The sequence below is a fragment of the Arvicola amphibius genome, chromosome 7 (assembly GCF_903992535.2).
Source record: "Arvicola amphibius chromosome 7, mArvAmp1.2, whole genome shotgun sequence".
Classification (NCBI taxonomy): domain Eukaryota; kingdom Metazoa; phylum Chordata; class Mammalia; order Rodentia; family Cricetidae; genus Arvicola; species Arvicola amphibius.
This window is the reverse complement of record NC_052053.1, coordinates 96,950,990-96,977,071: the sequence shown is the minus strand read 5'-3', so window position 1 is coordinate 96,977,071 and position 26,082 is coordinate 96,950,990. Positions and strand designations below refer to the sequence as shown.

Genomic DNA, 26,082 nt, shown 5'->3' with positions numbered 1-26,082 from the left:
ATGTGTCAGCAATTATTTACTTTCTATAATTAAGGCCAGTTTCTTCTCACCGCGCTTTATGTGGACAGCTTGAGATAGGAATTGTGAGTTCCTCCAAACAGTGTTGTGGTTCTTAGATAGTTCCAACTTTCAGATTTACAAACTAGTCCTCATTCTTTGTTTTACTCTTTGAGGAAAAAAAACAAAGAAAAAGAAACAGGACCCCTGTCAGGCCCAGTGGAGCATGCCTTAATAGCACTCAGGAGGCAGGAGAAGGCAGATCTCTCTGTAAGTTTGAGGCCAGCCTGGTTTACAGAATAGGTTTTTAGGACAGACAGGGTCTCTGTACTAAGAGACCCTGCTGCAAAAAACAAGAAGAGAATAAGAAACAGAACCTCTTGATTTTACAGAAAACAAGATGGAACCCCAAACAAAGGAGGTCTTCATAGTTAATGACAGTTGCTCTCTTTCTCTTGCACAGTGATCCTGGTGGAGGGATTGAGATGTCAGAATTCATTCGAGAGGCCACACCTCCAGTTGGTTGCAGTTCAAGAAATTCTTATGCTGGTCTGGACCCAAGCAACCAGGTAGGAATGGGTTGCTGTGTTGTGCCCGGTTCCCTTCTCCAGAGCCATCAGTTCATGGCTTGCTCTGTGAGGATCATTTTTGATTGATGTTTACTATTTGTTTTTATTTTTTAATTTAGTTTTTAATTTGATTTGTATGGGTGTTTTGTACCATGAATGTACCTGTCGAGACATAAGGAGCACATCGGATCCCTTGATGGTTGTGTGCCACAGTGTGGTGATGGGTATCAAACTCAGGTCTCATGGAAGAGCAGAGTACCTTCCTGAGCCATCCCTCTGGCCCCTAATTGGAATTTCTTCGTCGTTGTGGTTTTGTTTGTTTTCGAGACAGGATTTCTCTGTAGCTTTGGAGTCTGTCCTGGAACTCCCTCTGTAGACCAGACTGGCCTCGAACTCACCGAGATCGCCTGTCTCTGCCTCCCAAGTGCTGGGATTAAAGGCGTGCGCCACCACCACCACGCGGCAGCTAATAGTTATTCCTGACTAGCTTTTTCACAGCACCAGTACATGTTTGCTGAATGTGTACCACATGCTCTGCTGTATTTACTTTGATGAAGCAGCTGTAAATGCCGTAGGACTCTAGCTCACCTGCTCCATCTTCCCTCCTTTCCTTGTCCATATTGGAAACAGAGATGTCTGCATGGCTTGAACATAAAAATGGCAAACCCCAAATCTCAGTCTTGTAAATGCTAATGGTAAAGCGAGAAGTAGAATGTAAGTCTGCTTCTGACAGTTGTGAGGTATTTCTGTTGTGTAACTTTTATTCTTGGAGTGTAACTCTGACAGTGCTTCCGTAGACAAGGGGCAGCCTGTTGCATGTCTGACTGCAGCTTTGCTCGTAGACAAGGGGCAGCCTGCTGCATGTCTGACCGCAGCTTTGCTCGTAGACAAGGGGGCAGCCTGCTGCATGTCTGACCGCAGCTTTGCTCGTAGACAAGGGGGCAGCCTGCTGCATGTCTGACCGCAGCTTTGCTCGTAGACAAGGGGGCAGCCTGCTGCATGTCTGACCGCAGCTTTGCTCGTAGACAAGGGGCAGCCTGTTGCATGTCTGACCGCAGCTCTGCTCCTCTGCTCTCACTTGTCCTGAGCGGGTGCTGCTCCAGGCCAGGCCTTTCCCGCCTGCTTTCTCAGTAGATCACTGGAGTAAAGGGGAACTTTGCACAGAAGAACTTTACCTCGTTGTGGGGTTTCGGGGTCACTGTGTCAGTCCTTCCATCACGAAAGGGAGACAGCCGATTTCCATCAGGGGCTAGCAGAGAACTCACTTCCTAATCTCACTCCAGGCCCTTCTTGTCACGTTCATGGCTCGGGATTGAAATGCTCTTTCCCCTCATGTCCCAGAGAGACACTCGGTCTCCTGTCCTACCTTAACTCTCTGGAAACCGCCCCCAAATCCTCAGTGTTTTCAGACTGTGGTGTTGGCCCTTTTTGCCCATGACACTTATATTTATTACACTTAGTTCCCTGTGTGTGACGTGTGGTGAGTTAGAAGCCCGCAGAGTAGACTTCTCACTGCTGTGTAGTGTGCTGCCCTGTGCTCAGCCCACTCTCAGTTCGTGGTTGCTAATTACCTTCCTGCGCGTAGATAATCAAGTTCTACAGATGGAACTGAGCTCAGCCTCTCACTTAGCGGTAGCCAGCCTGGTTCTCTGGATGCTCGCTCGTAGTACTCACCTACTGATAGCCGAACACTCCGCAGCATGGTGAGAATACCGCAGACTGAACCAGAATCTCGAACAGGGTCTCGTTTCCTAATACATGTGCGTAGTTGTGCTCCAAGTCTAAGTGAGTTCTTAGGAACGGTTTTTAATGTGAAACCGTTGCTCATGATAGAACAAAGAGAGTGTTTAAGTTCTTTTCGTCATCTATGGAATGGGGAAATTTGGTATTTTTAAAAAATGCAGAAAATGACTATTGAGACAAAAAGACCGATTTCCGTGATAATGATTGGTACTTTGAAGTTACAGGTTGTACAACATTTGTTTGGAGTAAAGCCCTGCTACCCAGCTTCTTGTTCTTTTGGTTGTCTTATGCTTTCCTCAGCTTCTTTGTATAAAATAAATAACTGAATCCTTAATCACTATGACTGTGTATATTCTTGGTTAGCCCTGGCCCTCCTACAAGTGCAGGCACCGGCAGGTTAGCCCTGGGAGTTAGCCTATGTTCCCACTAGTGTTTGGAAAGCCAGTCTTAATCTTTATTTATTTATTTATATTTATTTTAAAAAATTTTTAGGACAGGACTGGACACAGCAGGGGCCAGTCACCTTTGGATACCTGCCCTTGGTGTCCTTTCTGTTGTTCTGTCTCTGTCTTCTGGAGTATAATTGAAGCATTTGTACATCTAAACACATACTACAGACAATTATGTTTTTCTTAAATTGTAATTCTTACATTACAATGAGAAAATATTTTAAGCTATTTTTTTACTTGGTGTTTTAGACTGTTTATAATGTGTAATGTTTTCGACATAATTATTTTTACCTTTTAGATTAGTTAAAGTGAAGAAGTTGATTTAGGGCACTAGTAGATCCATGTATACACAGACACACTTTTTCTTGTTTGTTGTGTGACTTTCCTACACGCCGTCATGGTTGTTTATGTGACTGTTTTCTGTACCCAGTGGGACCATGTCCGTGTGGAGTTAGCACATCTTCTTCCCTTAGGCTCCTTCTCACTGTGCCTTCCCATCCTTGCTGCTCTCTGTCTCTGTCATTTCCCTCACTCCCCCGGCCGGCACCTCCCCCTTCTGTTGGTCTCTTGTCTTCTTTCAAATAGCTTACTGCTCGTCAGTATCCAAGGTACATATTTTTAGGCTAGAATGGTGACTTGGTCTTACCGTCAGATTGTGACCAGAGTAACCATTGTTATATTATAACCATTGGTATATTACTAAAGAATTAAGCACAAAGTCATTCACAAACTTATAATTGCCATCAAAACTGCCTAAAAAGGGGCTGACTTCAGAAGAAGAATAATCCCAACTAGAGAGACAGGCACGACTCCATGTAGGATGTGGCTTTGCCTGACATCTACAATCCTTGCTGGATCTTTGCTATGGTGCTTATCATAGGGATAAAACATAGGCCTGCTTATATAAACCATTTAGATGAGAAACTTCACTTCTAAGTGTAGGAGATACCTCCATTTCCTTACTTTTTTCTTTTCATGTTTACAAAATTTAACAAATGAGGGTTAAAGAATAAAATTAAAATCTTTCATGATATCATACATATAAAAACTTAGAATGGAGTCACAGTGTGCATCCTCTGTTGGTTTGTCCCAAGTGTCAGTGTCAGGAGCTCTTCTGCTGTGACATTTCTTTAGTCTGTATTATTAATCATCTGTTTGATTTGGGGAGGGGCTTGGTAGGAAAAGCATTCAGAATCAATATCCACAGTGTCTATTAAAACCTCTCTCATCCGTAGAAAGTAGGTTACAGTAGGTTACTCATCTAAGGGTGTGAGTCTGGAGGCTGCTGTGTGCTGACTGGCACTGTCTTGGTTCTGTAGGTTGTCCATGGGCTCTGGGGAGAGTACAGCAGCTACCTCTCTGCTCTTGGAGAGTGAGGGAGTAGTGGGACGGGGCAGAGGCCTCTCTGAGCACAAGACCATCTCTGTTTGGACCCTCCAGAGACTTTCCCCTTAATTCCAGTCATCAGACCTAGGGCCTGTAGCCCCCCTCTTGGTGAGGCTGGGGTCCACTTCTCTTAGACAAAAGACATGGAGCAACATCTGGACAAAGTGGGGAGCTTAGCCAAGAGGGAGATCGGACGCATTTGAAGATTGCGAGCAGATACTAAAACTCGATTTAAAAAGTTTATTTTCTAAGTTTAAATTTTCAGAAGGATATGCATTAAATGATGTTTGTATATACTTGTTTCAAAATTCGATCTGGGAAGTGACTATGTGTTCATATTTCTGGTAGACAATAATATTTTTTATATAAATTGCCTAAACTGAACTGTTAAGCATTTAAGAATGGAACTTGTTTTGTAGTAAAAAAAAATTAGGGGCTTATTTATGAATATTATTTGTTTTTAATTTTGGAAATAGGTTCTCACTATAAAGCCAGGCTGACCTCAAACTTGAAATCTTCCCCTTTCAGCCTCCCTTGTGCTGGAATTATGGGCTGGTAACATCATGCCTTACGACGGTTTCCCTTCAGGGCAGTACAGTGCCTTATGATATATTTAAAGCAGGTGCTGAGAAAGCCTGAGAAGATCAGGTTTAACAAACAGCTCCAAAATATTACAACTTAGTGTGCGTGGTGTGTGTGTGCATGTGTGTGTGTGTGTGTGTGTGCATTTGGGGTATGTGTGTGCTCACACACCTATGTGTGTCCATGCAAGTGGCTGGCCAGTGAATCCTAGAGATGTACTTTCTCCACCCATCTTGTGACGCGGGTGCTGGGGATCCAAAGTCTGATCCTCCTGCTTGCGCAGCACTTTGCCGACAGTGTTCTCTCCCGCCCTGCAGAGCTTGCTTTTTTTTGGTAGCACTGACTTTACTAGTTTTGCCTGTGTGTGTCTGTGTATTTTTTAGCTGCCTTTTCACTGACCAGTTACTCACACAGCGTAGCACACATGTGCAGTGTCAGCTCACCGAGTCTCCACTGTTGACAGCAGTCAGTGGCCTTTCAGGTTAGCTCCGCCCCTCCTGCTCTCCCAGAAGTCTGTGTATCACCTCTGCTCCAACTTTACTTCTTGTATTCTGCTGCTACAGTGACTTCATGAAAGGAACAGGGTGTGGGCAAAGTAAGGAAGGCATTGTATGAGTTAAGTTGTATTTACAGTGCTGAATGTGCAAAACTGCTCAGAATCCGTTGAAATCAGATTTACTGAGAGAGTTCTATCTAACGCTTGTTGATTTAGTTGACAAAATCATGGTGTATTTTATTCTCTTACTGTGTGTGTGGAATTGCTGATATTTGTTTATACGGTTTTATGGTTGTGTAAATAATGTGTATGGCATTTAGGGAAATGTCAGGCCATGTTGACTGTAAACATTAAAGACGCATCATTTACATTTTAGTTTTCTAATTACAGTTTGTGCTAAGAATTTATTTTCTGTATGATGGTTAGATTTTTATTATTTTTAAATGTTCTAACTGGCTGTAAGAAAGTATTTTATGTTTAGGAACCAAGAATAGTAAAATTTTCTGTTGCTCTCTGTGTATGTTAGTATATTTTGTCCCTCAAACTTTGTGGTTATGTGCTCTAAGAAGTCTTAAGTTTATTTCCCACAGACTCAATGTGTGGCTTTGCTTTGGTTTATAATACAAGCATGCCATGATATAATGTCAAAAATGCTCATAACTATGTGGTGCAGTTTGCTTGAGTGGCAAATGTCTGGCTGCAGGGACTCCATCAGTCCTGAGTAAGCAGGGGACCCATCCACGTGTACTGCAACAAGCAGCTGTGTACCTCTGCTGGCGTGTGTGCAACAGGTGTCTTTAAGTATTGGTAAAGCAACTGACAGCATGCCACAGAAGACAGCTTTAACAGTCTTGATGCTTTGGACTGGCGGTGTGTTAATTCGTCTTATTTCCTTTTTGTCTTGCTTTTAGATTGGATCCGGATCCTCTCGACTTGGAACAGCAGCAACTATTAAAGGTAGACACAGTCTAACTGAGCATTGACTGACTATTCATCTTTTCTCGTCGTGTAATAAAGATAATATTCTAGAAATAACATAACATTACACTGCCTGATTTAAATTATATTATCCTTTCATCATCTAAATATCACAGAAATATTTGAACATTTGTATTGTTTATAAGTTTTGATCTATAAGAAACCTTTTTGCTATAACCGGACATGCCTTCTTGTGAAAAATTAATTTGCTATGAAATTTTTAAATGTGAGTATAATTGAAACATTAAAGGAGAAAAAAATTCTCTTTCTGTACATCTCTCTAAACTAAAATCACAATTTTGCTCCACAGCGTTGTAGTCGCTAACCTCCCTTGGGAAGGGATTCCTTCATTTCAGGGTTCTTACAAGATATTTGGCATTTCTATTTAGAATCTGTTTTTTTTTGTTTTGCTTTGTTTTGTTTTTCAAGACAAAGTTTCTCTGTGTAGCCTTTACTGTGCTGGAACTCACTCTGTACACCAGGCTGGCCTCGAACTCACAGAGGTCTGCCTGCTTTGCCTCCCAGGTGCTGGGATTAAAGGCGTGCGCCACCCCACCCCACCGAATCTGTTTTTAAAGAAGCAACACAGTCTGCCATCTTGCTTGCATTCTGTGGTAATAGTTACGTGGCCCGTGGCCCTCAGCGTGCAGTGCTTTCGCCACGTGGCGTCTCCTGGTGTGCAGGAGCTGCTGTGGCTGGTAGGCCTCCCTCTCTGTGGCGGTTCTCCGCCGTCCTTTCCTTTAGTGTCATGTCCTTATGTGTTTCTCTTATCTTTGTAGGAGACACAGACACTGCTAAGACTTCTGATGACATAAGCTTAAGTCTGGGCCAGAGCTCCAGTCTCTGTAAAGAAGGAAGTGAAGAACAAGGTAAGAGTGTCCTTTATGGTGACATCAGACCTTGTAATGTGTGGCAAATTTAAGAAATACCTTACTTTTTTTTTTTTTAAATGTATGACGACTGCTCTGTCCGCACGTATGCCTGAACGCCAGAAGACGACACCAGATCTCATTACAGATGGCTGTGAGCCACCATGTAGGTGCTGGGAATTGAATTCAACCTCTGGAAGAGCAGCTAATGCCCTTAATGGCTGAGCTATCTCTCCAGGCGCCCCTTCCTCACATTTAACAGAAGTATTTGTTTATTCATTTTCTACACAGTTTGTTGCTCTATAGCCCTGGCTGACCTGTAATTCATTATATAGCTCAGATTGGCCTCATTCTTAGGGGATCCTCCTGCCTCTGCCTTCTGGGTGCTGAAATTACAGGCAGCAGCCATCATATCTGGCTCTAATATGGTTATTTCTAGGAAACAATAAAATAAAATAATTTACTAGAATAGTAGTCATGCAGCATTTTAAGTATTTTTACCATACCGAGTTAAGTTAGACTAAGCAGAGAAAGAAATTTATGAACATGTGCCCCAGTGTATGAGATGACGGATGAGAATCTGCTGTTCTTTAGGTGCCCATTAACTTGATGCCTTACCCAATTCCATTTCTTTTTTTTCTCTTCTTTTGGAGACAGGCTCTCAATGTGTAGCATTGACTGGCCTGGAACTCCCTGTGTAGACCAGGGTGACCTCACGGAGATCGCCTGCCTGTCCCTCCTGTGTGCGGGATTATAGGTGTGCCTTTCTCCCACCCCACCTCCACTAAACTTCAGCTCTTGCAGATGTAGTTTATTGCTGGTGCTTGGAAGTTTATCACCGTTCTTTCTCCTCTCTGGAATTGCAATACCTTGTCATTGTTAATTTGCCCCCCACCCCAAGGCCTCTGAACATGCTGCATGGTATGAATTTCTTTTTCTTTTAAGTTAAAGGTGAATCAGTTACTTTGCATAGTGCTGTATCCATTTCTATAATCCATACCATGATAATGTCCTGGCAACAAGGTCATGTAATCTTAGAGGACTGAGCCTGTCTGCATTTAGGAGTCATGTGCCCCATTATCCTTCCATATATCTGAAAAAACACTAAGAGTTTTGTTTTATTTAATGATAATTTGGCAGGTTGAGATTTATACATATACAACTCTATCATTGTAGCCAGGTACAGAGTAACATAGATAAAATGTCTGGCATTCACTTGGCACAGACTGTTGTCTAGGTTGGAGGTTCACATGCTTGTTTTGCAAAGGCCTAGGTAGCTTTGCAGGTCATTTGCAGGTCAGTTGGTACCCAGCTCTGCGATTGTTCAGGAAAGGATGCCTAAACCATTTCTAAGTGATTGGGCATGGCTGTGCCACAAGGACACTTCCTTTACAAACATGGCCAGGCTTTGTTCCATGGTCCTGTTGGTCTCAGCCTTGGGGTTAGTTCTCTGTGTATGCATTTACTCAGTTGTCCCTTTAGATATCTGAATTCAACACTGTTGGCATTTTTACTTTACAGAGTGTCATATTATAACTTGAGGAGTTATAGGAAACTTACCCACCATCACAGCTAAATTCTAATTACTATACCACTTTAAAATAGTTCTTTAAAAATATTTGTGTGTGGGCTGGAGAGATGGCTCAGAGGTTAAGAGCACTGCCTGCTCTTCCAAAGGTCCTGAGTTCAATTCCCAGCAACCACATGGTGGCTCACAACCATCTGTAATGGGGTCTGGTGCCCTCTTCTGGCCTGCAGGCATACACACAATACAGAATATTGTATACATGATAAATAAAACATTAAAAAAAAAAATTTGTGTGTGCATGCATGCACCCATGGAGGCCAGAAGAAGGCCTTATATTCCCCAGAACTGGAGTTAAAAGTTGTTTGTGAGTCCCCTGACGTAGGGGGAACTGAACTCAGGTCCTTTGCAAGAATAGCCAGCACTGTTAATGGAGCAGCCCTCTCTCCAGTCCCTCAAGTAGTTTTATAACTTGCTTTGTTCATGCAACATACCAGTTTCAATATACGTTTAACAGATATTTTCATGTTGTTTTTATATGCACAGCACTGTTTTAAATATTGGAAATAGTCAGTGAACAGAGAGCAGTTTGTGGCCTCTTATGGCTCCCATGTTTCCAGTATGGAGTTGTATTCCTGTGAGTCCATTATAAGAGCAGATAGATGGAGAATGGAAGTGGTGGGGTTGGGGGAAAGGTTATCTTAAGATACCTACAGCAGAGACCTAAAGAAAGGGGAACCGAGGCAACGAGCCCCTTCTACGCAAGGGGAAGAGTAAGTGCAGGAGGTATAAGTAGGAGCATGCCTGCTGGGTTTGAAAAGCAATGTGGCTGGTGTAGAATGTGTGTGGGGCTAGGACTTTGTAAAGTCTGAGAGGCCAATTTTTTTTTTTTTTGGTATTTTATTTTTTGTTGTCTTTTTAATTGTTTTTATTGAGTTATATATTTTCTCTGCTCCCCTCTTCCTCCTTCCCCTTCTACTGTCTTCTATGGTCCCATGCTCCAATTTACTCAGGAGATCTTGTCTTTTTCTACTTCCCATGTAGATAAGGCCATGTCTATCTGTCTAGGTCCTCATTGTTGTCTAGATTCTCTGGGATTGTGATTTGTAGGCTAATTTTCTTTGCTTTGTGTTTAAAAACCACTTATGAATGAGTACATGTAATAGTTGTATTTCTATGTCTGGGTTACTCACCCAAAATAATGTTTTCTAGCTCCATCCATTTGCCTGCAAATTTCAAGCTGTCGTTAATTTTTTTCTGCTGAGTAGTACTCTATTGTGTAAATGTACCACATTTTCCTTATTCATTCTTTGGTCGAGGGGCATTTAGGTTGTTTCCAGGTTCTGGCTATGACAAACAATGCTGCTATGAATATAGTTGAGCACATGTCCTTGTGGCATGATTGAGCATCCTATGGATATATACCCAAAAGTGGTATTGCTGGGTCTTGAGGAAGGTTGTTTCCTAATTTTCTGAGAAATCGCCACACTGACATCCAAAGGGGCTGTACCATCTTGCATTCCCACCAGCAATGCAGAAGTGTTCCCTTTACCCCACAACCTCTCCAGCATAAGCTGTCATCTGTGTTTTTGATCTTGGCCATTTTTACAGGTGTAAGATGGAATCTCAGAGTTGTTTTGATTTGCATTTCTTTAATGGCTAAGGATGTCAAGCATTTCCTTAAGTGTGTTTCAGCCATTTTAGATTCCTCTGTTGAGAGTTCTCTGTTTAGGTCTGTACTCCATTTTTTTAATTGGATTATTTGTTCTTTTGATGACCAATTTCTTGAGTCCTTTGTGTATTTTGGAGATCAGATCTCTGTCTGATGTGAGGTTAGTGAAGATCTTTTCCCATTCTGTAGGCTGCCATTTTGTCTTGTTAACCATAACCTTTGCTTTACAGAGCTTTTCAGTTTTGGGAAGTCCCATTTATTAATTGTTTCTCTTAGTGTCTGTGCTACTGGGGTTCTATTTAGGAAGTGGTCTATTGTGCCAATGTGTTCAAGTGTAATTCCCACTTTCTCTTCTATGAGGTTCAATGTGACTGTCTTTATGTTGAGGTCTTTGATTCATTTGGACTTGAGTTTTGTGCATGGTGATAGATATGGGTCTATTTTCATTCTTCTACATGTTGTTATCCAGTTATGCCAGCACCATTTGTTATATATGCTTTTTTCCCCATTTGATATTTTTTGCTTCTTTGTCGAAAATCAGGTGTTCGAAGATGTGTGGATTGATATCTGGGTCTTTGATTTGGTTCCATTGGTTCTCCTGTCTGTTTTTGTGTCAATACCAGGCTGTTTTCAGTACTGTAGCTCTGTAGTAGAGTTTGAAGTTAGGGATTGTGATGCATCTAGAAGTTCTTTTATTGTACAGGATTGCTTTGGCTATCCTGTGTTTTTTTGTTTTGTTTTGTTTTGTTTTTGCTTTTTCATATGAAGTTGAGTATTGTTCTTTCGAGGTCTGTGAAGAATTTTGCTGTGATTTTGATGGGCATTGTTTTGAATCTATAGATTGCTTTTGGTAAGATTGCGATTTTTACTATGTTAATTCTTCCTACCCAAGAGCATGGGAGATCTTTCCATTTTCTAGTGTCTTCTTCAACTTCTTTCTTCAAAGATTTAAAGTTCTTGTCATACAAGCCTTCCATTTGTTTGGTTAGAGTTACTCCGAGATATTTTATGCTATTTGTGGCTATTGTGAAGGGTGATGTTTCTCTGATTTTCTTCTTAGCCCATTTATCATCTGTGTACAGGAGGGCTACTGATTTTTTTTGAGTTAATCTTACATCCTGCTACGTTACTGTAAGTGTTTATGAAGAAGTTCCTTGCTAGAATTTTTGGGGTCACTTCTGTAAACTATCATATCATCAGCAAATAGTGAGAGTTTGACTTCTTCTTTTCTGATTTGTATCCCCTTGATCTCCTTTTGTTGTCTTATTGCTCTAGCTAGGACCTCAAGAACTGTATTGAATAGATATGGAGAGAGTGGACAGCCTTGTCTTGTTCCTGATTTCAGTGGGATTGCTGGGAGTTTCCATTTAGTTTGATGTTGGCTGGTGGCTTGTTGTATATTGCCTTTATTATGTTTAGGTATGTTCCTTGTATCCCTGCTCTCTCCAAGACCTTTATTATGAAGGGATGTTGTGTTTTGTTGAAAGCTTTTTTGGCATCTAATGAGTTGATCATGTGGATTTTTCAGTTTGTTTATATGGTAGATTACGTTGACAGATTTTCATATGTTGAACCATCCCTGCATCTGTGGGATGAAGCCAACTTGATCATAGTGGATGATGGTTCTGATGTGTTCTTGGATTCGATTTGCCAGTATTTTGTAGTATTTTTGCATCAATGTTCATGAGTGAGATTGGTCTGTAATTTTCATTCTTAGTAATATCTTTCTGTGGTTTGGGTATCAGGGTAATTGTAGTCTCATAAAGAGTTTAGCAGTGTTCCTTCTGTTTCTATGGTGTGGAACAATTTGAGGAGTATTGATATTAGTTCTTTGAAAATCTTGTAGAATTCTGAGCTGAAACCATCTGGTCCTGGGCTTTTTTGGTTGGGAGACTTTTGATGACTCTATTTCTTTAGCAGTTATAGGTGATGACCAATTTCTTGAGTTCTTTATGTATTTTGGAGATCAGCCCTGGGAGGTCGTTTTTACAGGTACCTGTTTTAATTTTTAAAGATGAACTGCTACAGTGGCTCTGATCAAAGGGGTAAATGTGAAATTGAGAGGTAAGGGTTAAGGCAATAAGAAGTTGCCTGGCCCCATATTCCCCCACCCCCTTGTGTGTGTATGTGTACTAATAAGATGCTGTTTTGGTGGATTTTAGTGTTCTTCTATAAGATTTTATAGTACTTATGAGTGATTTATTTCAGACAGTTTTGCGTTGAACAGCAGGGAAGATGGGGTGTTTCTTAACTGAAAGGGGTGTTTTAGATTCAAAGACAGGATAGCATGGCGGGTAGGATGTGAGTTCAGTTTGTGATTCTTTGGGACCTCAAAATAGCCACGAGGAGGAAGAAATCAGATTAGATGTTTGGATTGGACATCTAGAATTTGTCATTGTATAAATACAACTAACCAGTCAGCACATCAAATACGGAGTTCGAGCTGGGCATGGTGGGTCTCACCTGTAACTTTGGAGGGTGAGATACAAGGTTTGCCTTAATTCAGAGCCAATCTGGGGCAGTAGAGTGAGTTTCAAGCCAGCCTCCACTATAGAATGAGGCTCTTTCTAAAAACAAAAACAACAACAATAAAAGAAAAAAAAAGGTGCAAAGCAAAACCAGTACAAAAGCACACAGAGAGCTGGATTCTTCTGAAGAATCCTACAGGGATTTCATGTTCCTGGCTGTGGTTTGTCACCACCTAGTGGCAGTTGCTTAAATGACTGTAATACTATTTAGGACTGGCTTGGCTTTAGGTGTTTAATTGGTTAGCATTTGGTTGACAAGTTGACACTCATTTTGTCCTAAGGTTTCAGATTATTACTAGAACCAAGAATGTGGAGTGCACCTGATTCTTCCCTCCAAGATGGAGTTCCCGACAATTTCCCTGCTCGTCTCTCTCATGTCTTGTCCAAGTTAGCTCACCCCCATCCCATTCAGGCTTGACAGAATATGGAGGAAATAGTCCTAGATGTTTCTGAACGTTTATCCTGATTCTGGGAAATTGAAAGAGATCTACAAGGAGGAAGTATAGGTTGGAAGCTGAAAAATCTTGGGGCTGTGACCTGAGCCAATAGACTTGAAGACATTTAGACTAAGCAGAAACAGCTGGTGATCCAAAGAACTCTGAGCCTGCTAGATGTCAGCATGATGGAGAAAGTTTGATCTCTTTGCCAGTTCTGCTTCTGAATGAAGAGATTTGAGGATGTGGCTTGGCCATTGAAAGCATTGAAGATACTGCTTACCCTAATAAGGAAGTTTCATGCTGTAGTATTATTAGAACCTGTTGAAACTGGGCTGTCACTGGGGGCAGAATGCTCGCCTAGTATGTGTGTGTTAAGGTCTTTGGCTCAGTCTCCAGCCTACAAAACAGAAAACAGCCTGAGAATTAGAGAAGAAAAATAAACCACCGTGACTATAAATTACTCTTTCAATAAATTCTTGCAAAGGAGGAGAGAACCAAGCAAGTAGCTAGCAAAGATAAGGGATGGAGTGTAGATCTGAAGAGAAGTAATTGCACGTTTGTGTCATTGGTAGAGATGGCCCAAGAGAGAAGCCTATAGCATGCTTTTTATTTATAAATAAGTGTGGTAGGTGTTAGCGTCAGAAACAGTCAGGTGTGAGGTGTGACGTAGTCACGCTTCCGCCACTGAGAACATTCGGGTCACCCTTTTCTGTGTGTAACTTTGTGTCCTGTTTTCCTTTTTGATACGACTTTCATGCCATAAAACTGTCCCTTCTGGTTTACATACTTTTTGGTGTAGCACAAGTTTATATTCTTGTTATCACTGCAGAATAAACCTGCAGCTGCCACCCTCTTTGCTGCTTCTGCCTGCCGGAGAGCACAGGGTGTTGGTCTGCTGTTTGTCACCTGTTCTGAGTACTTCATAGACATGAATCTCTATGATGTGCGGCTTTTGTACCGCCTTTGTTCATTTGCCATGTTAGAGAATGTATCAGGACTTGATTTCGTTTGTGACTAAACACAGTAGATATTTTCAAATATATGCCGTACAGCCTAGCACTGTGTGTGGACTGCAGAACAGAAATGATAGTTTTCATGTGGTACTGCCGCTTTCTTTGTAAGTGCTGTCTCATGGTTTTACAGAATGTTCAAAATGTGTCTAATGCCTCTATAACACTGTCAGGAGATTGTATAATTTACACAACCATTTTATTGGTCATTGTTAAAATTTTTATGTTTTAAGAATTTTTGTAATAATCCGAAATGAAACCTTTGGGGGTAAGATCTAATGCTTTATTCTTTAGCCATCGTTTCTAAAAGTAAACCAATAACCCGAGGGTAAGACCTTTTTTCTGAGAGTTTTGGGCTAAGGCGATGGGTCAGCCAGCAGAGTGCTCGCTGTGAAGTAAAGGACCTGAGCTCTGTGCCAGCACCAGCCAAGTCAGTGAGAGACCCTGCCTCAAAAACCCTGATGGCTCCTTGGCCTTGAGAGGGAGGGAGGGGAGGTATTGGTGGAAGGGAGGGGAGGGAAGGGGGAGGATGAGGGGAGGGAAGGGGAAGGAAGAGGGGAGGAGATGGAAATTTTTAAATATAAAAAAATAAACCATGAAAAAAAAAGAAAGAGAAAAAAAAAGTAAGGTGAGAGCAGTTGAGGAAGACACTCGACATCAACCTCTGTCTCCACGTGTACACATGCACACGCCCCACCCCAGCCCACAGTTCTTAGAGGAAAGTTGATTTTGATCATTAATGTTAAAAAAATTTCAGTATTTATTAAATTATTTTTATGTGTATGAGTATTTTTCCTGTATGTGTGTCTTTTCATTACTTGCATGCCTGGTTAGAAGAAGGCATCAGATTCCTGCAACTGGAGTTAACAGATGTTGTGAGCTGCTCTGTGGATGTTGGGAGTTGACTCCACATCTTCTGGTAGAACAGTCAGTGCTCTAACTGCTGAACCACCTCTCCAGCTCTAATCATTAGCATGTTAAAGTCCCATTTCATATAATAGTTGTGGTGATGGTGGTGGTGGTGGTGGTGGTGGTGATGGTGGTGGTGGTGGTCGTGTGTGTGTGTGTGTCTGTCTGCCATAGAGCACACAAGAAGGTCAGAGGACAACTTGGTAGAGTCGCTTCTCTCTTTCTACCTTTATGTAGATTCTGGGGATCCAGTTCAGGCAAGCCGTTTCTCAGTAAACCACATTGCTGGCCCTGGATTTATGTTTTTTTAAAGTATATAAATGTGTGTAGTAGCTTCATTTTTATTTTAATCTTAAACGAGAGTGTTTGCTTTTATCATTGAAATTCAGGTGAATAGAATCTGACTTACAGTTTGCTCACATGCTTACAATAATTTTTCTGGCCAGGTGGTGGTGTCACACACCTTTAATCCCAGCACTTGGAAGGCAGAGGTGGGCGGATCTCTGTGAGTTCGCGGCCAGCCTGGTCTATAAGAGCTAGTTCCAGGATAGGTTCCAAAGCTACAGAGAAACCCTGTTTCTAAAAGCAACAACAAAACAAAAAACAGAATAATTTTTCCTTTTTGTTGTTTTTGTATTTCTAACCCAGGCTGGCCTCAAACTCAAGATCCTGATGCCCCAGTCTCCTGGGTGCTTAGGTTAAAGGCCTGTGTCACTACATACAAATTAATAGTTTTCTTTGTGTGAAACTAACATTGGGTTTAGGCATCCTTTTCTGTCAAACACATAATTTAAAAATCAGCTTTTGTGTAGGCAGATGGAATTTTGTATACCCATAATTCTATTTATGATGCATATGATAATTTCAGTCAGTAACTCCTACCTTAAATGGAAACTAGGGAATGCTCTATAGGAATGCTTATAGGAATGCTCTATAGGAATGCTCTATAGGAGTGCTCTATAGGAGTGCTCTATAGGAGTGCTCTATAGGAATGCTCTATAGGAGTGCTCTATGGGAGTGCTCTATAGGAGTGCTCTATAGGAATGCTCTATAGGAATGCTCTATACAGGGATGTAATACAGAGCAAGATGCAGTTTTTCTGTGCGGCATCGTATAATTGTTTCATCAGTGATGAGAGAAAATGCAGGATTTTAGCCTATAATTATTTGTTGTTGATACTTAATATATTCTCATTGAGGGCATAGAACATACGCCACGTGATTTTTATTATACTTGTATTCTTGGAGAGTTTTACATCCATACAGTGTATTTTGATCACATTCATCCCCACTCTTCCCCCAACTCCTTCCAGACTCATCCATCCCCTGACCCCCTCATCCCAACTTGGAGTCTTCATTGAAGAAGAAATATATACACGCACACATACACACACACATAAATATATACACACAAATATATATCACTCTATATATACAAAATTATATACATTTGTATATATATTTTCCCTTCTAATTTGTGCTGTTGCTGCAGTCACTGGTGTGGGTCCATTCAATCCTCCAAGGGCCTTCCCTAAACTGATTCTTCCTCCCCGAGAGATCACCAGATGTCACATCCCCGAAATGAGGCCTGTGAGCTTCTGTCATTTTGTGACTGTTACAAATCGTGAGATACCTTGCATCACTATGCAGTCTCTTGTTTGAGCATTGATCAGCACTTTGATTTTGTTGTTGCTTGTTTCTTCCTACTCTAGGTTTTAATAACTTTTTTAATCTTCTTAATATTTGTGTGTGTTTGGATAATGTAGACTTGAGTTGTTGTGGTTTGCGTGCAGAGGTCAGGGATAGTTGTGTGGTGATAGTCTTGTTTGCTCTCTTTACATGCACTCCTGAAATCTCTTTGCCCACTGAGTGATTTTGGAGACCCCCATTTTAAGTTTTTAGTTGTAAAATAATCCTGTTTTTTCAAAGAATTAAACTATTTCCTAAGGTATAATAATGATAGTTATTATTAATTTTGATTTTATATGTGTAACTATATATGTATATATTCGGTGTCTACTGCCTATTGCTTATGAAGTTGTTAATACATTTTTTAGATGAAGAGCCAGTCTCAGAATGGTAACTCAAGGCTACCTATTTGTAAGTTAGAAATAGAACTTGGAGCAGATTGTGGTGACACACACCTGAAATTGCAGACTCGGGATGCTGAGACAGGAGGATCTGAAGTTCAAGCCTAGCCTGGGTTAAATAGTGAGACCCTGTTCAAAAAGGGAGGAAGGGAAGGAACGAACACACACACACACAGAGAGAGAGAGAGAGAGAGAGAGAGAGAGAGAGAGAGAGAGAGAGAGAGAGAGAGAGAGAGAGAGAGACAGACAGACAGACAGACAGACAGACAGACAGACAGACAGAGACAGAATGGAACTTTTTCTGAATTCTTTTGAAGAACTCAAAAATTGTAAAGGTTAGTTCATTCCATCAGTTAGAATGGTTTCTTTGTGCAGTTTTAAACAAACCAGCTCTTTGGAATGACTGGCCAGCTTGTTCAGTGAATTGAGAATTGCTTAGACTTGATTTCCTGTGTGCTGTGAATTCTTTCCTTTGTTAGACAGTGAGGAGCTGATCATGCATCTGTGTTAACATTTTCAAATGTGTTTGGAACAGATTTGGCGACTGATCGCAAGCTCTTCCGCCTGGTCTCCAATGACTCCTTCATCTCTATCCAGCCTTCCTTGTCCTCTTGTGGACAGGACTTACCAAGGGACTTCAGTGACAAAGTGAGCCTGCCAAGTCATAGCCAGCACCACCATGTCGATCAGTCCCTGTCCAGTGCCTGTGACACAGAAGTGGCTTCTCTCGTACCTTTACATTCACACTCTTACAGGAAAGAGCACCGGCCACGAGGAGTGCCACGGACTTCCAGTTCTGCTGTGGCTTTTCCTGATGCCTCTCTGAATGACTTTCCTCTTTACCAGCAGAGACGGGGATTAGACCCAGTCAGTGAGTTAGACTCTTCTAAGCCCCACTCTGGGTCTAGAGAGTCCTTAGTGGAAAAGCCCTGCCCACCTGCAGAATCTCAGCCTGCTGGTGCCCTGAGGAAAAGTAATTCTCAGCCCCCCACAAAGTGTGGGAAGAGCAGAGCGCTGAATGCTGACAAAAGTGTGGACAGCCTGAGGAGCCTGAGCACACGGAGTAGCGGGTCCACCGAGAGCTACTGCAGCGGGACCGACAGGGACACCAACAGTACTCTGAGCAGCTATAAAAGTGAGCAGACCAGCTCCACTCACATCGAGAGCATCGTGTCTGAGCACGAGGAGTCTCCCAAAGTGGGAAAGAGGAATGCCAGAAAGAAGGGCTGTGCTGACTCAGCAGAAGAGAGGCGCCATGGTGCTGGTGACCAAAGGACTAGCAGTGACAAGACTGCCCCAGAGGGGAGTGAATCTGGTGGGCCTCCTGAGGACCCAGATGCTCAGGCATCCGGGGAGGTACCTGACCAGGTTGCTCCTAGCAGCTCTGCTTCAGAAGATGCCAATAAAAACCCCCATGCACATGAGTTTACTGTCGCTGGGGACAGGCCATCCGAGCAGAGTGCAGAGAGCAAAGAGGAGCAGAGCGAGAAGCCCAGCATTTCCACAGACCCCAGAGTTTGTAGAGACAGTGGTGGGAAGCAGAAGGAAGGTGATGTCCGACCCAAATCCTCCAGTGTAATCCACCGGACAACCTCTGCCCACAAGCCAGGCAGAAGGCGCGCAGGAAAGAAACGGGCCAGCAGCTTTGACTCCAGTCGCCATCGGGACTATGTTTCCTTCCGAGGAGTCTCTGGCAGCAAGCCTCACAGTGCTGTGTTTTGTCACGACGAGGACTCTAGTGATCAAAGTGACTTGAGCAGAGCACCAAGTGTGCATTCTGCTCACCAATTCAGCAGCGATAGCTCTTCCAGCGCCACCTCCCATTCGTGCCAGTCTCCTGAGGGCAAATACAGTGCCCTCAAGACCAAACATGGCCATAAGGACCGGGGCACAGACTCGGACCACACACACAGAGCTCATGCAGGTCCTGAGGGAACCGCCAAAAAGAGGGCCACTCGAAGGACTTCCAGCACAAATAGTGCCAAGACACGGGCTCGGGTGCTGAGCTTGGATAGTGGCACTGTGGCCTGTCTGAATGACACAAACAGGCTGCTGGCACCTGAAAGCATAAAGCCCTTAACCACTTCAAAGTCTGATCTTGAGGCCAAAGAGGGAGAGGTGCTAGATGAGCTGTCTTTGCTGGGCCGGGCTTCCCAGTTAGAGACAGTCACTCGGTCTAGGAATAGTCTGCCAAGCCAGGCTGCCTTTCCTGAAGGGGAAGAACAAGATGCAGTCCCTGGAGGTAAGTGAGCCACGGGACCTCAAGGGTCACTGCAGACTGTCACTTTGCTCGGAGTAGTCTAATAGAAGCTTCAGAAAGTGCCATTTCCCTTTGTTAGGAAGCGGCTTCCTTCAGTGGGAGTAGTCTCTGATGGTCCAACTGTCTGATGGGACACATGAGTTTATTCTTGATTGCCTCCCTTTTCTAAGCTAGTTTTGCCATTAATAACCCAATTAGTTCTCTCCTTTGTACAATAGCAACAGTTTTACAACTCTGTGACGGTGACAAACCGCTATAGCCAAGTCTTCACAGTGTGCTGCTGAACTCCCAGAGGCAGATGCTCAACCCGCCACAGAAGATTGATTCCCCAAATACTACTGTGGCACTGGTGTTGTAGTGTGATAACCAACCATTTTTCTGTTTATGTGCTTTTCTCAATTCAAGTTTTAGATACTAAGAAAATGATATTTTTCCCACGATTTCACACTGTACTTAAGGTTAATTAAGTTGAAGTTTATAATTTATATTAATTAGCATTCTATTTTTATGTGCTTATTTATATTTTGATTTTTGAGACAGGATCTCAATGTGTAGCCCTGGCTGGCCTAGAACGCACTATGTAGATCAGGCTGGCCTCGAACTGTTCTGTTAGCCTCTGCCTCCCGAGTGCTGGGATTAAAGGCATACATCATCACTTCCTGCTGTATTAGCATTTTAATCTGTTAATTGATGCATGGTATTCCCTATGATGGTGATGGTGTTTGGGTAAAGTAATAACTTACTAATTTCAGGCTCTGGGGGAGTTGGCCAAGTTGGATAGGTGATATTGTATGAGTGTGTGTTGACCTGTTTTTCAGAGGTGGTGTTCTTCACTGTTTTCCTCCTACCTCAGACTATTGACTGTTTTCTGATTATGAAGTCTTTCTGGGTACAATGAGAATGAGGCCTTCTGATGTCAGCACACATGAATCTTGGAGGGTCACAGTCATTTGCTGTAATTGTGGTGACACTCTCCTTTACAGTTAAAGTTGATGCTCTGTTCATACAGGCATTTTCAAATGTGTCTACACTTACTTTAAAAGAATTTTAGGTTCATCTGGAGTATTTTAAAGATCATATTTAAAGATGTTCTTGCTTGTATTTATTTTTTTTCTATTTCTGGAAAGCTTCTAACAAAAATTAACTTATAATGGGAATGTAAAGAAATTATTTTTAGTGCTGAAGGAGTTCTCAAAGTAGTCCTCTGACCTGTATATTAGAGGTGATTGTATCTGAAGTGGTTCTTACCACTTGGTTGCTGCATAAATGTCTTACAGTTTTGACCTGGATGTCATTCTATCGTTTATATAGAGACTTCTCAGAGAAACTTTCTCATGTGTGTCTGTTCTTGATGTCAATGACTCCATTGGGTTTTAAAAAATAGCTTCTTTAAGTTATCAAAATAAATTTTGAGAGTGAACATGTTATAGTATGTTCTAAATATTGCTAAAATAAATGTCATTGCCAGAATATAAGTGTTGCTAGCATATGTACAAGATGTGCTATGGAAAGTCTCTGTCTTTGCATACTTACCGTCGTTTCCTTTCCACAGTGATTGTTGATTTTCCTTTTTTGTTTTGTTTGGTGGTTTTACAAAATTACGTGAAAAGTGTTATTACCTTCTTCATGCAGTTCTGTGACCATGTAAGTCTTCATATTTCTAGAGTCCAGATTTTTTTGTTTGTATCTTTAAAATCTCCACTAAATGTTAATAATAAAACAATGAACTAAATTTTTAAGATCTCAACTTTAGTTGAAGAAATTCACTAGTATGCAGGAGGTTGAAGATATATTTTGTCAAATAAGGGTACTGCTAGGGTGTTTATTTTGTTTGTTTGTTTTTTATTGTGCTTAGAATGAAAAACAAAACAAAATGATTTAAATGTGTTAGAGATTTCTGTGTCCATTACACCTAAATACAAGGGTTTGCTGTGTTTTAGTTGAACTTCCAGAAAACTGGAAGTAACAGGAAGGAATTTAAATGTTCCCGTTTAAAATGGACATAATTTCAATGTGTGTCGATATGAGCGTCATTTGTTACAGTCTTGTCTGGTGATTTAGGAGTGATGTGTCTGGGTTGTCCATTCTGCCCTGTACTCCAAAACCATGATGACACGCATTGTTCTCTCTCTCTCTCTCTCTCTCTCTCTCTCTCTCTCTCTCTTTCTCTCTCTCTCTCTCTCTCTCTCTGTGTGTGTCTCTCCTGGACATAAAACGATAAGTGAATTTTAATCTGGGTAGATCTGGAGGTATTGATGCCTTCTACAGATACTTTACTATTGGGGTGAATGGTGTTAGGGTGGAGCATGGAGTTTGGGAAATGTACTTGGAAGTGTTAACATAGAGCCCTGGAACAGAGGTGATGTAGCTGTGGTTGATGCCCTCAGGGACCTATTTATCTTCATTAGGCCTCTGCTTGTCGTCTGTAGATGAGGTGAGAACATTACCTGTTGCATAGCGAAAGATGGAGTTCATCCTTAAGATGCTTAGAAAGTGCCCAGCATGTGGTAAATGTTTAATATGCTACAGTTATTGGGAAGCAGACTAGTGCTATGCTCCAGAAATGTGTCCTGTTCTGTTCTGCTCTGTTGGTTCGGAGGTAAATACAAGGAAGTAATTACATATTGAAACAAATTAGAGTTGTTCTACTGTGTAAAACTATATAATAGTGAAAATACAAATGATATTCTGAATTTCACACTTAACAGGAAACATTTTTAGTAGCTAATCTATTAATGTAAGTATTGCTCATTTCTTTATATGGTATCTTTGTTTCTAAGGACGACTTTAGATTGTAAACTATTCGTGTATTGACTGTTTGCAGATGTCTTAGCTTTTAAGATGTAAACTGGTTTTGTGCTTTAGTCATAGTTGTCAAAAATTTCATTTTCTTTTTTTTTTTTTTTTTTTTTTGGTTTTTCGAGACAGGGTTTCTCTGTGGCTTTGGAGCCTGTCCTGGAACTAGCTCTTGTAGACCAGGCTGGTCTCGAACTCACAGAGATCCGCCTGCCTCTGCCTCCCGAGTGCTGGGATTAAAGGCGTGCGCCACCACTGCCCGGCAAAAATTTCATTTTCTAATAACATTTTGTTGCTTCAGTTTGGGGCACCAAACACGTTTTTATTTTCAGTATTTCCTTAAGATAGATTCCTTTTTTTTTTTTTTCTAGAATGAAGAAAAAAATTTTCTTGAGTAGTTTCTATTCATCTCACTTTTTGACTTTTTAAGCAGCAATTGTCTTGCCAAGAGACCAGCTGCAGCAGGACTGCTAGAAGTAACTGCTTTTTCCTGGGGGAAAGGGGACAGGTAAAGGAACCCTCTTCATCTAGGCCTCAGGCCTGCTGTGTACCTGACAATATCCTTAAACTTCTTATCCTCTACTCCCACTTCTTTTTTAAAAAATATTTATTTATTTGTTTGTTTGTTTGTTTCTTTGTTTGTTTGTTATGTATACGATATTCTGTCTGTGTGTATGCCTGCAGATGGTTGTGAGCCACCATGTGGTTGCTGGGAACTGAACTCAGGACCTTTGGAAGAGCAGGCAATGCTTCTTAACCTCTGAGCCATCTCTCCAGCCCCCTACTCCCACTTCTTGACCGGGTTATGTGCTACTAGTTTTCATGATTCTAGGCAAGCACTGTGTTAACTGCACAACATTATTCTAGCCCTAGAAGTAATTCCATACTTATGGATAATTTCATAATCCACAAACTGCATGAGTGAAATAGTTATAGAAAACTTCTTTACTAATTTATACACAGAACTCTCCAGCTTTGAAGACTTAGGGGTAGCTTTTGGTTCTACTGCTCCAGAATCTTCTATTTAGTGTTCATAGACTTGGATGCTTTTCTTGTTGTCATCCATAAAGCCAGCTGATAATGTTTTAGTGCATCCGTATAAACATAAATTGCTGTACCAAACAGTTCCATATCAAATGTGTAGAGTTTCTATAACTTTCTGAAGTAAATTAAAAATAACCCTAAGGTTTGATTTTGCATTTCTTTTTTAATGGTCAGGAATAGACTAGCCCATAGGTCTCCAAATGTCCAGGATATTTTCCTGTTTTCCATGTTAAGCATTCAAGCATAACCCTGATCGAGAGACTGTATCAATATAAAGGAAATAAAGCCCAGCACTGTAGCATTTACTTGGGATCCCTGTGCTCTTGAGGTCAGACAGGAGAAATGGGAGTTTGAGGTCAGCCTGGGCTGCCTGAGATGTGTCTCAGAGAGGGAGGGAGGCAGAGAGAACACAAAACTGAATAAAAGCTAAATTTTCTGAGATTATCGTAAATTGTGTCTTCTGAAGACATTTTAATGCAAATAAGGAAATTATTAGAAAGTCAAGACTTGTTATAAAAGCATACTTAACTTAAAAATATATCCTTAATTTTTTACTTCATATATTCATTATTTTTGAATCACTGGACCGCTTCTGAGTTTTTCTTCTTTACCTACATATACATACAAATTAGTTCTGCTTAGAGTGCTTAGTTTTTCACTGTTTACATTTGATAGACAGGTATGAACAGTTAGCTTGTTTACTTGCTAGAAAATACTGAGTTTTATGTAAGGTTAAAGAGCTAACTTTAAAAGATTTTGTAGCATTTTTTTCTCCCCTCTGCTGTCCTAATTTTAAAAAAAAGAAGAGGAGGAAGAGGAGAAGGAAGAGAGTTTCTTCCCAAGGCTTAGGATTTGATTCTTCAGAGGCCTCTTCATTAATTTTTTAAATGTTTTTTCTCTTGTAAACTTGAATGATTCGTAAAGGCTGGAAGATGACTTATTAGGTAAAGAGCTTCCTGTGCAAACACAAGGACCTACGTTCAGATCCTCACTGCCCATGTAAAAGCCAAGTGCCGTGGTGTGCATATGTAACACTGGTACCTGAAGTGAAAACAAGTGGGGCTGGGGGATTACTGGCCAGCTAGTCCAGCCTGTTCAGTGAGCTCCGGTTAAATAAGAGATCTTGTCTCACAGAGCAAGGTGGAGGAAGGCACTCAGCACTGGACTCTTACTTTGTGGACAGCTTGCCTCTAGGCATGCATGCTTGGGCAAATGCACTCAACCCGTAGTTACACACACACAGGCACACACACACATGTATGTGCACGTATTTGACTGCAGTTGTCTTTAGTTTTTCTTAGGTGTGGTTAACTACGTAGCTGTGTGTAGAAGAGTCGACTTTAAGCTTTAAAGACACCCCTTTCTTCTTCCTGCTCCCATACAACTGCCATTTAGGACTCAGTCTCAACTATAGGTGTTCTGTATAAGAAACGTATTCCTCAGAGGGCTTGACTTAGTTTTATATACTATGACCATAAATTAAAGCTTGTAGTTTTTGAATATGTAATCCTAGCTATTAAGGAAGTTGTCATTGTGAACATTCTGAAAATTCTTATAACAACAGGAATTTGTGAAACCCGTTACTGAGGATAATATATGTAGTAAGTGTAACTCAGATGTATCTTGATATGTTTCAAGGAAGGGCTGGGGAGATGGCTTAGGTTCAGACACATAACTTTTACAGAGGACCGGAGTTAGTTTCTCAGCACCATGTACCTTCAGCTCCAGGGGAGCTGACACTGTCTTCTGGTCTCTGTGGGCGTTTCCATAAATGTGCACATTCCAACACAAACACATGCATATATACATAATTAAAAGACTATTAAGGAAATACATAATTTATATAACTATTTTGTAGATTAAAATATGAATGTGTAAAATTATTTAAAGCTTTTCTTTAAGAAGAAGCCTAAGAGATTTTTGTTGTACTGTCTTATGTATATGAGTGTTTTATCTGCATATATGTGTTATGAGTGTGCCTGGTGTTTGCAGAGTGTAGAAGAAGATATCGATCCTTGGAGCTGGAACTGTAGACATGGCTGTGAGTCACTATGTGGGTTCTGGGACTCAAACCTAGGTCCTTGGAAAGAGTAACCAGTGTTCTTAACCACTGAACCATCTCTCCAAACCGCCAACAGAGTTTTCTTTTCTTTCTTTTTTTTAACTAAAAATGGACACTGGCAAGTTTTCTTTCTTTTTTTCTTTCTTTCTTTCTTTCTTTCTTTTTTTCTTTCTTTCTTTCTTTCTTTTTTTTTGTTTAGATGATTTTTAAATTTTGTTCTTGCCCTTCTTAGAGACTTAGCTTTTCTGTAAGAGTCATACCTTCAAGAGTCTTCAGTAGAAACAGATTAATAAAGAAGACCATTTCCCTTTTCCTGTCTTCTGTAATTAGTGATCATATGCTGCTTTCCAAGAGTCAGCTCATAAGTTAGGTCTGGGTTTAATTTTCTGTTTATTTGCAGCAGAATAGAGAATGAAGATTCCATAATTAAGTTGATTCAACCAGTAAAATTGATTATAGTAGTTTGTTGTTAAGTAATGGTTTGTAAAAAATGGTATACAGTTTATTTCAACTATAGAATAAAATTTTCAGTAGTATGGTCTACAAGGTGGCTCTTGAATTGAGTTACCAGCTAGTAATTGTATCTGTAACGTGACCTCTCTGTGCAGGTGTCTCAGAGCTGTGACACCTCATTGTCCTGTCTTCCCTCACCTGGCATGTTTCTCCTCGGGTGACTGCTCT

The 26,082-nt window shown here is 41.2% G+C and overlaps 1 protein-coding gene across 4 annotated transcripts in view; it reads left to right on the top strand.

Annotated features, from left to right (window-relative positions):
* Pcnx1 (pecanex 1) overlaps positions 1–26,082 on the top strand; it is a 142,349-nt gene that overhangs the window by 43,329 nt on the left and 72,938 nt on the right. For all 4 annotated transcript variants that reach the window (XM_038335641.2, XM_038335640.2, XM_038335643.2 and 1 more), the window contains exons 3-6: positions 461–566; positions 6,134–6,179; positions 6,980–7,069; positions 17,775–19,481. In XM_038335641.2, coding sequence (XP_038191569.1) covers positions 461–566; positions 6,134–6,179; positions 6,980–7,069; positions 17,775–19,481 — 1,949 coding nt within the window. The remainder of the gene's footprint in view (positions 1–460; positions 567–6,133; positions 6,180–6,979; positions 7,070–17,774; positions 19,482–26,082) is intronic.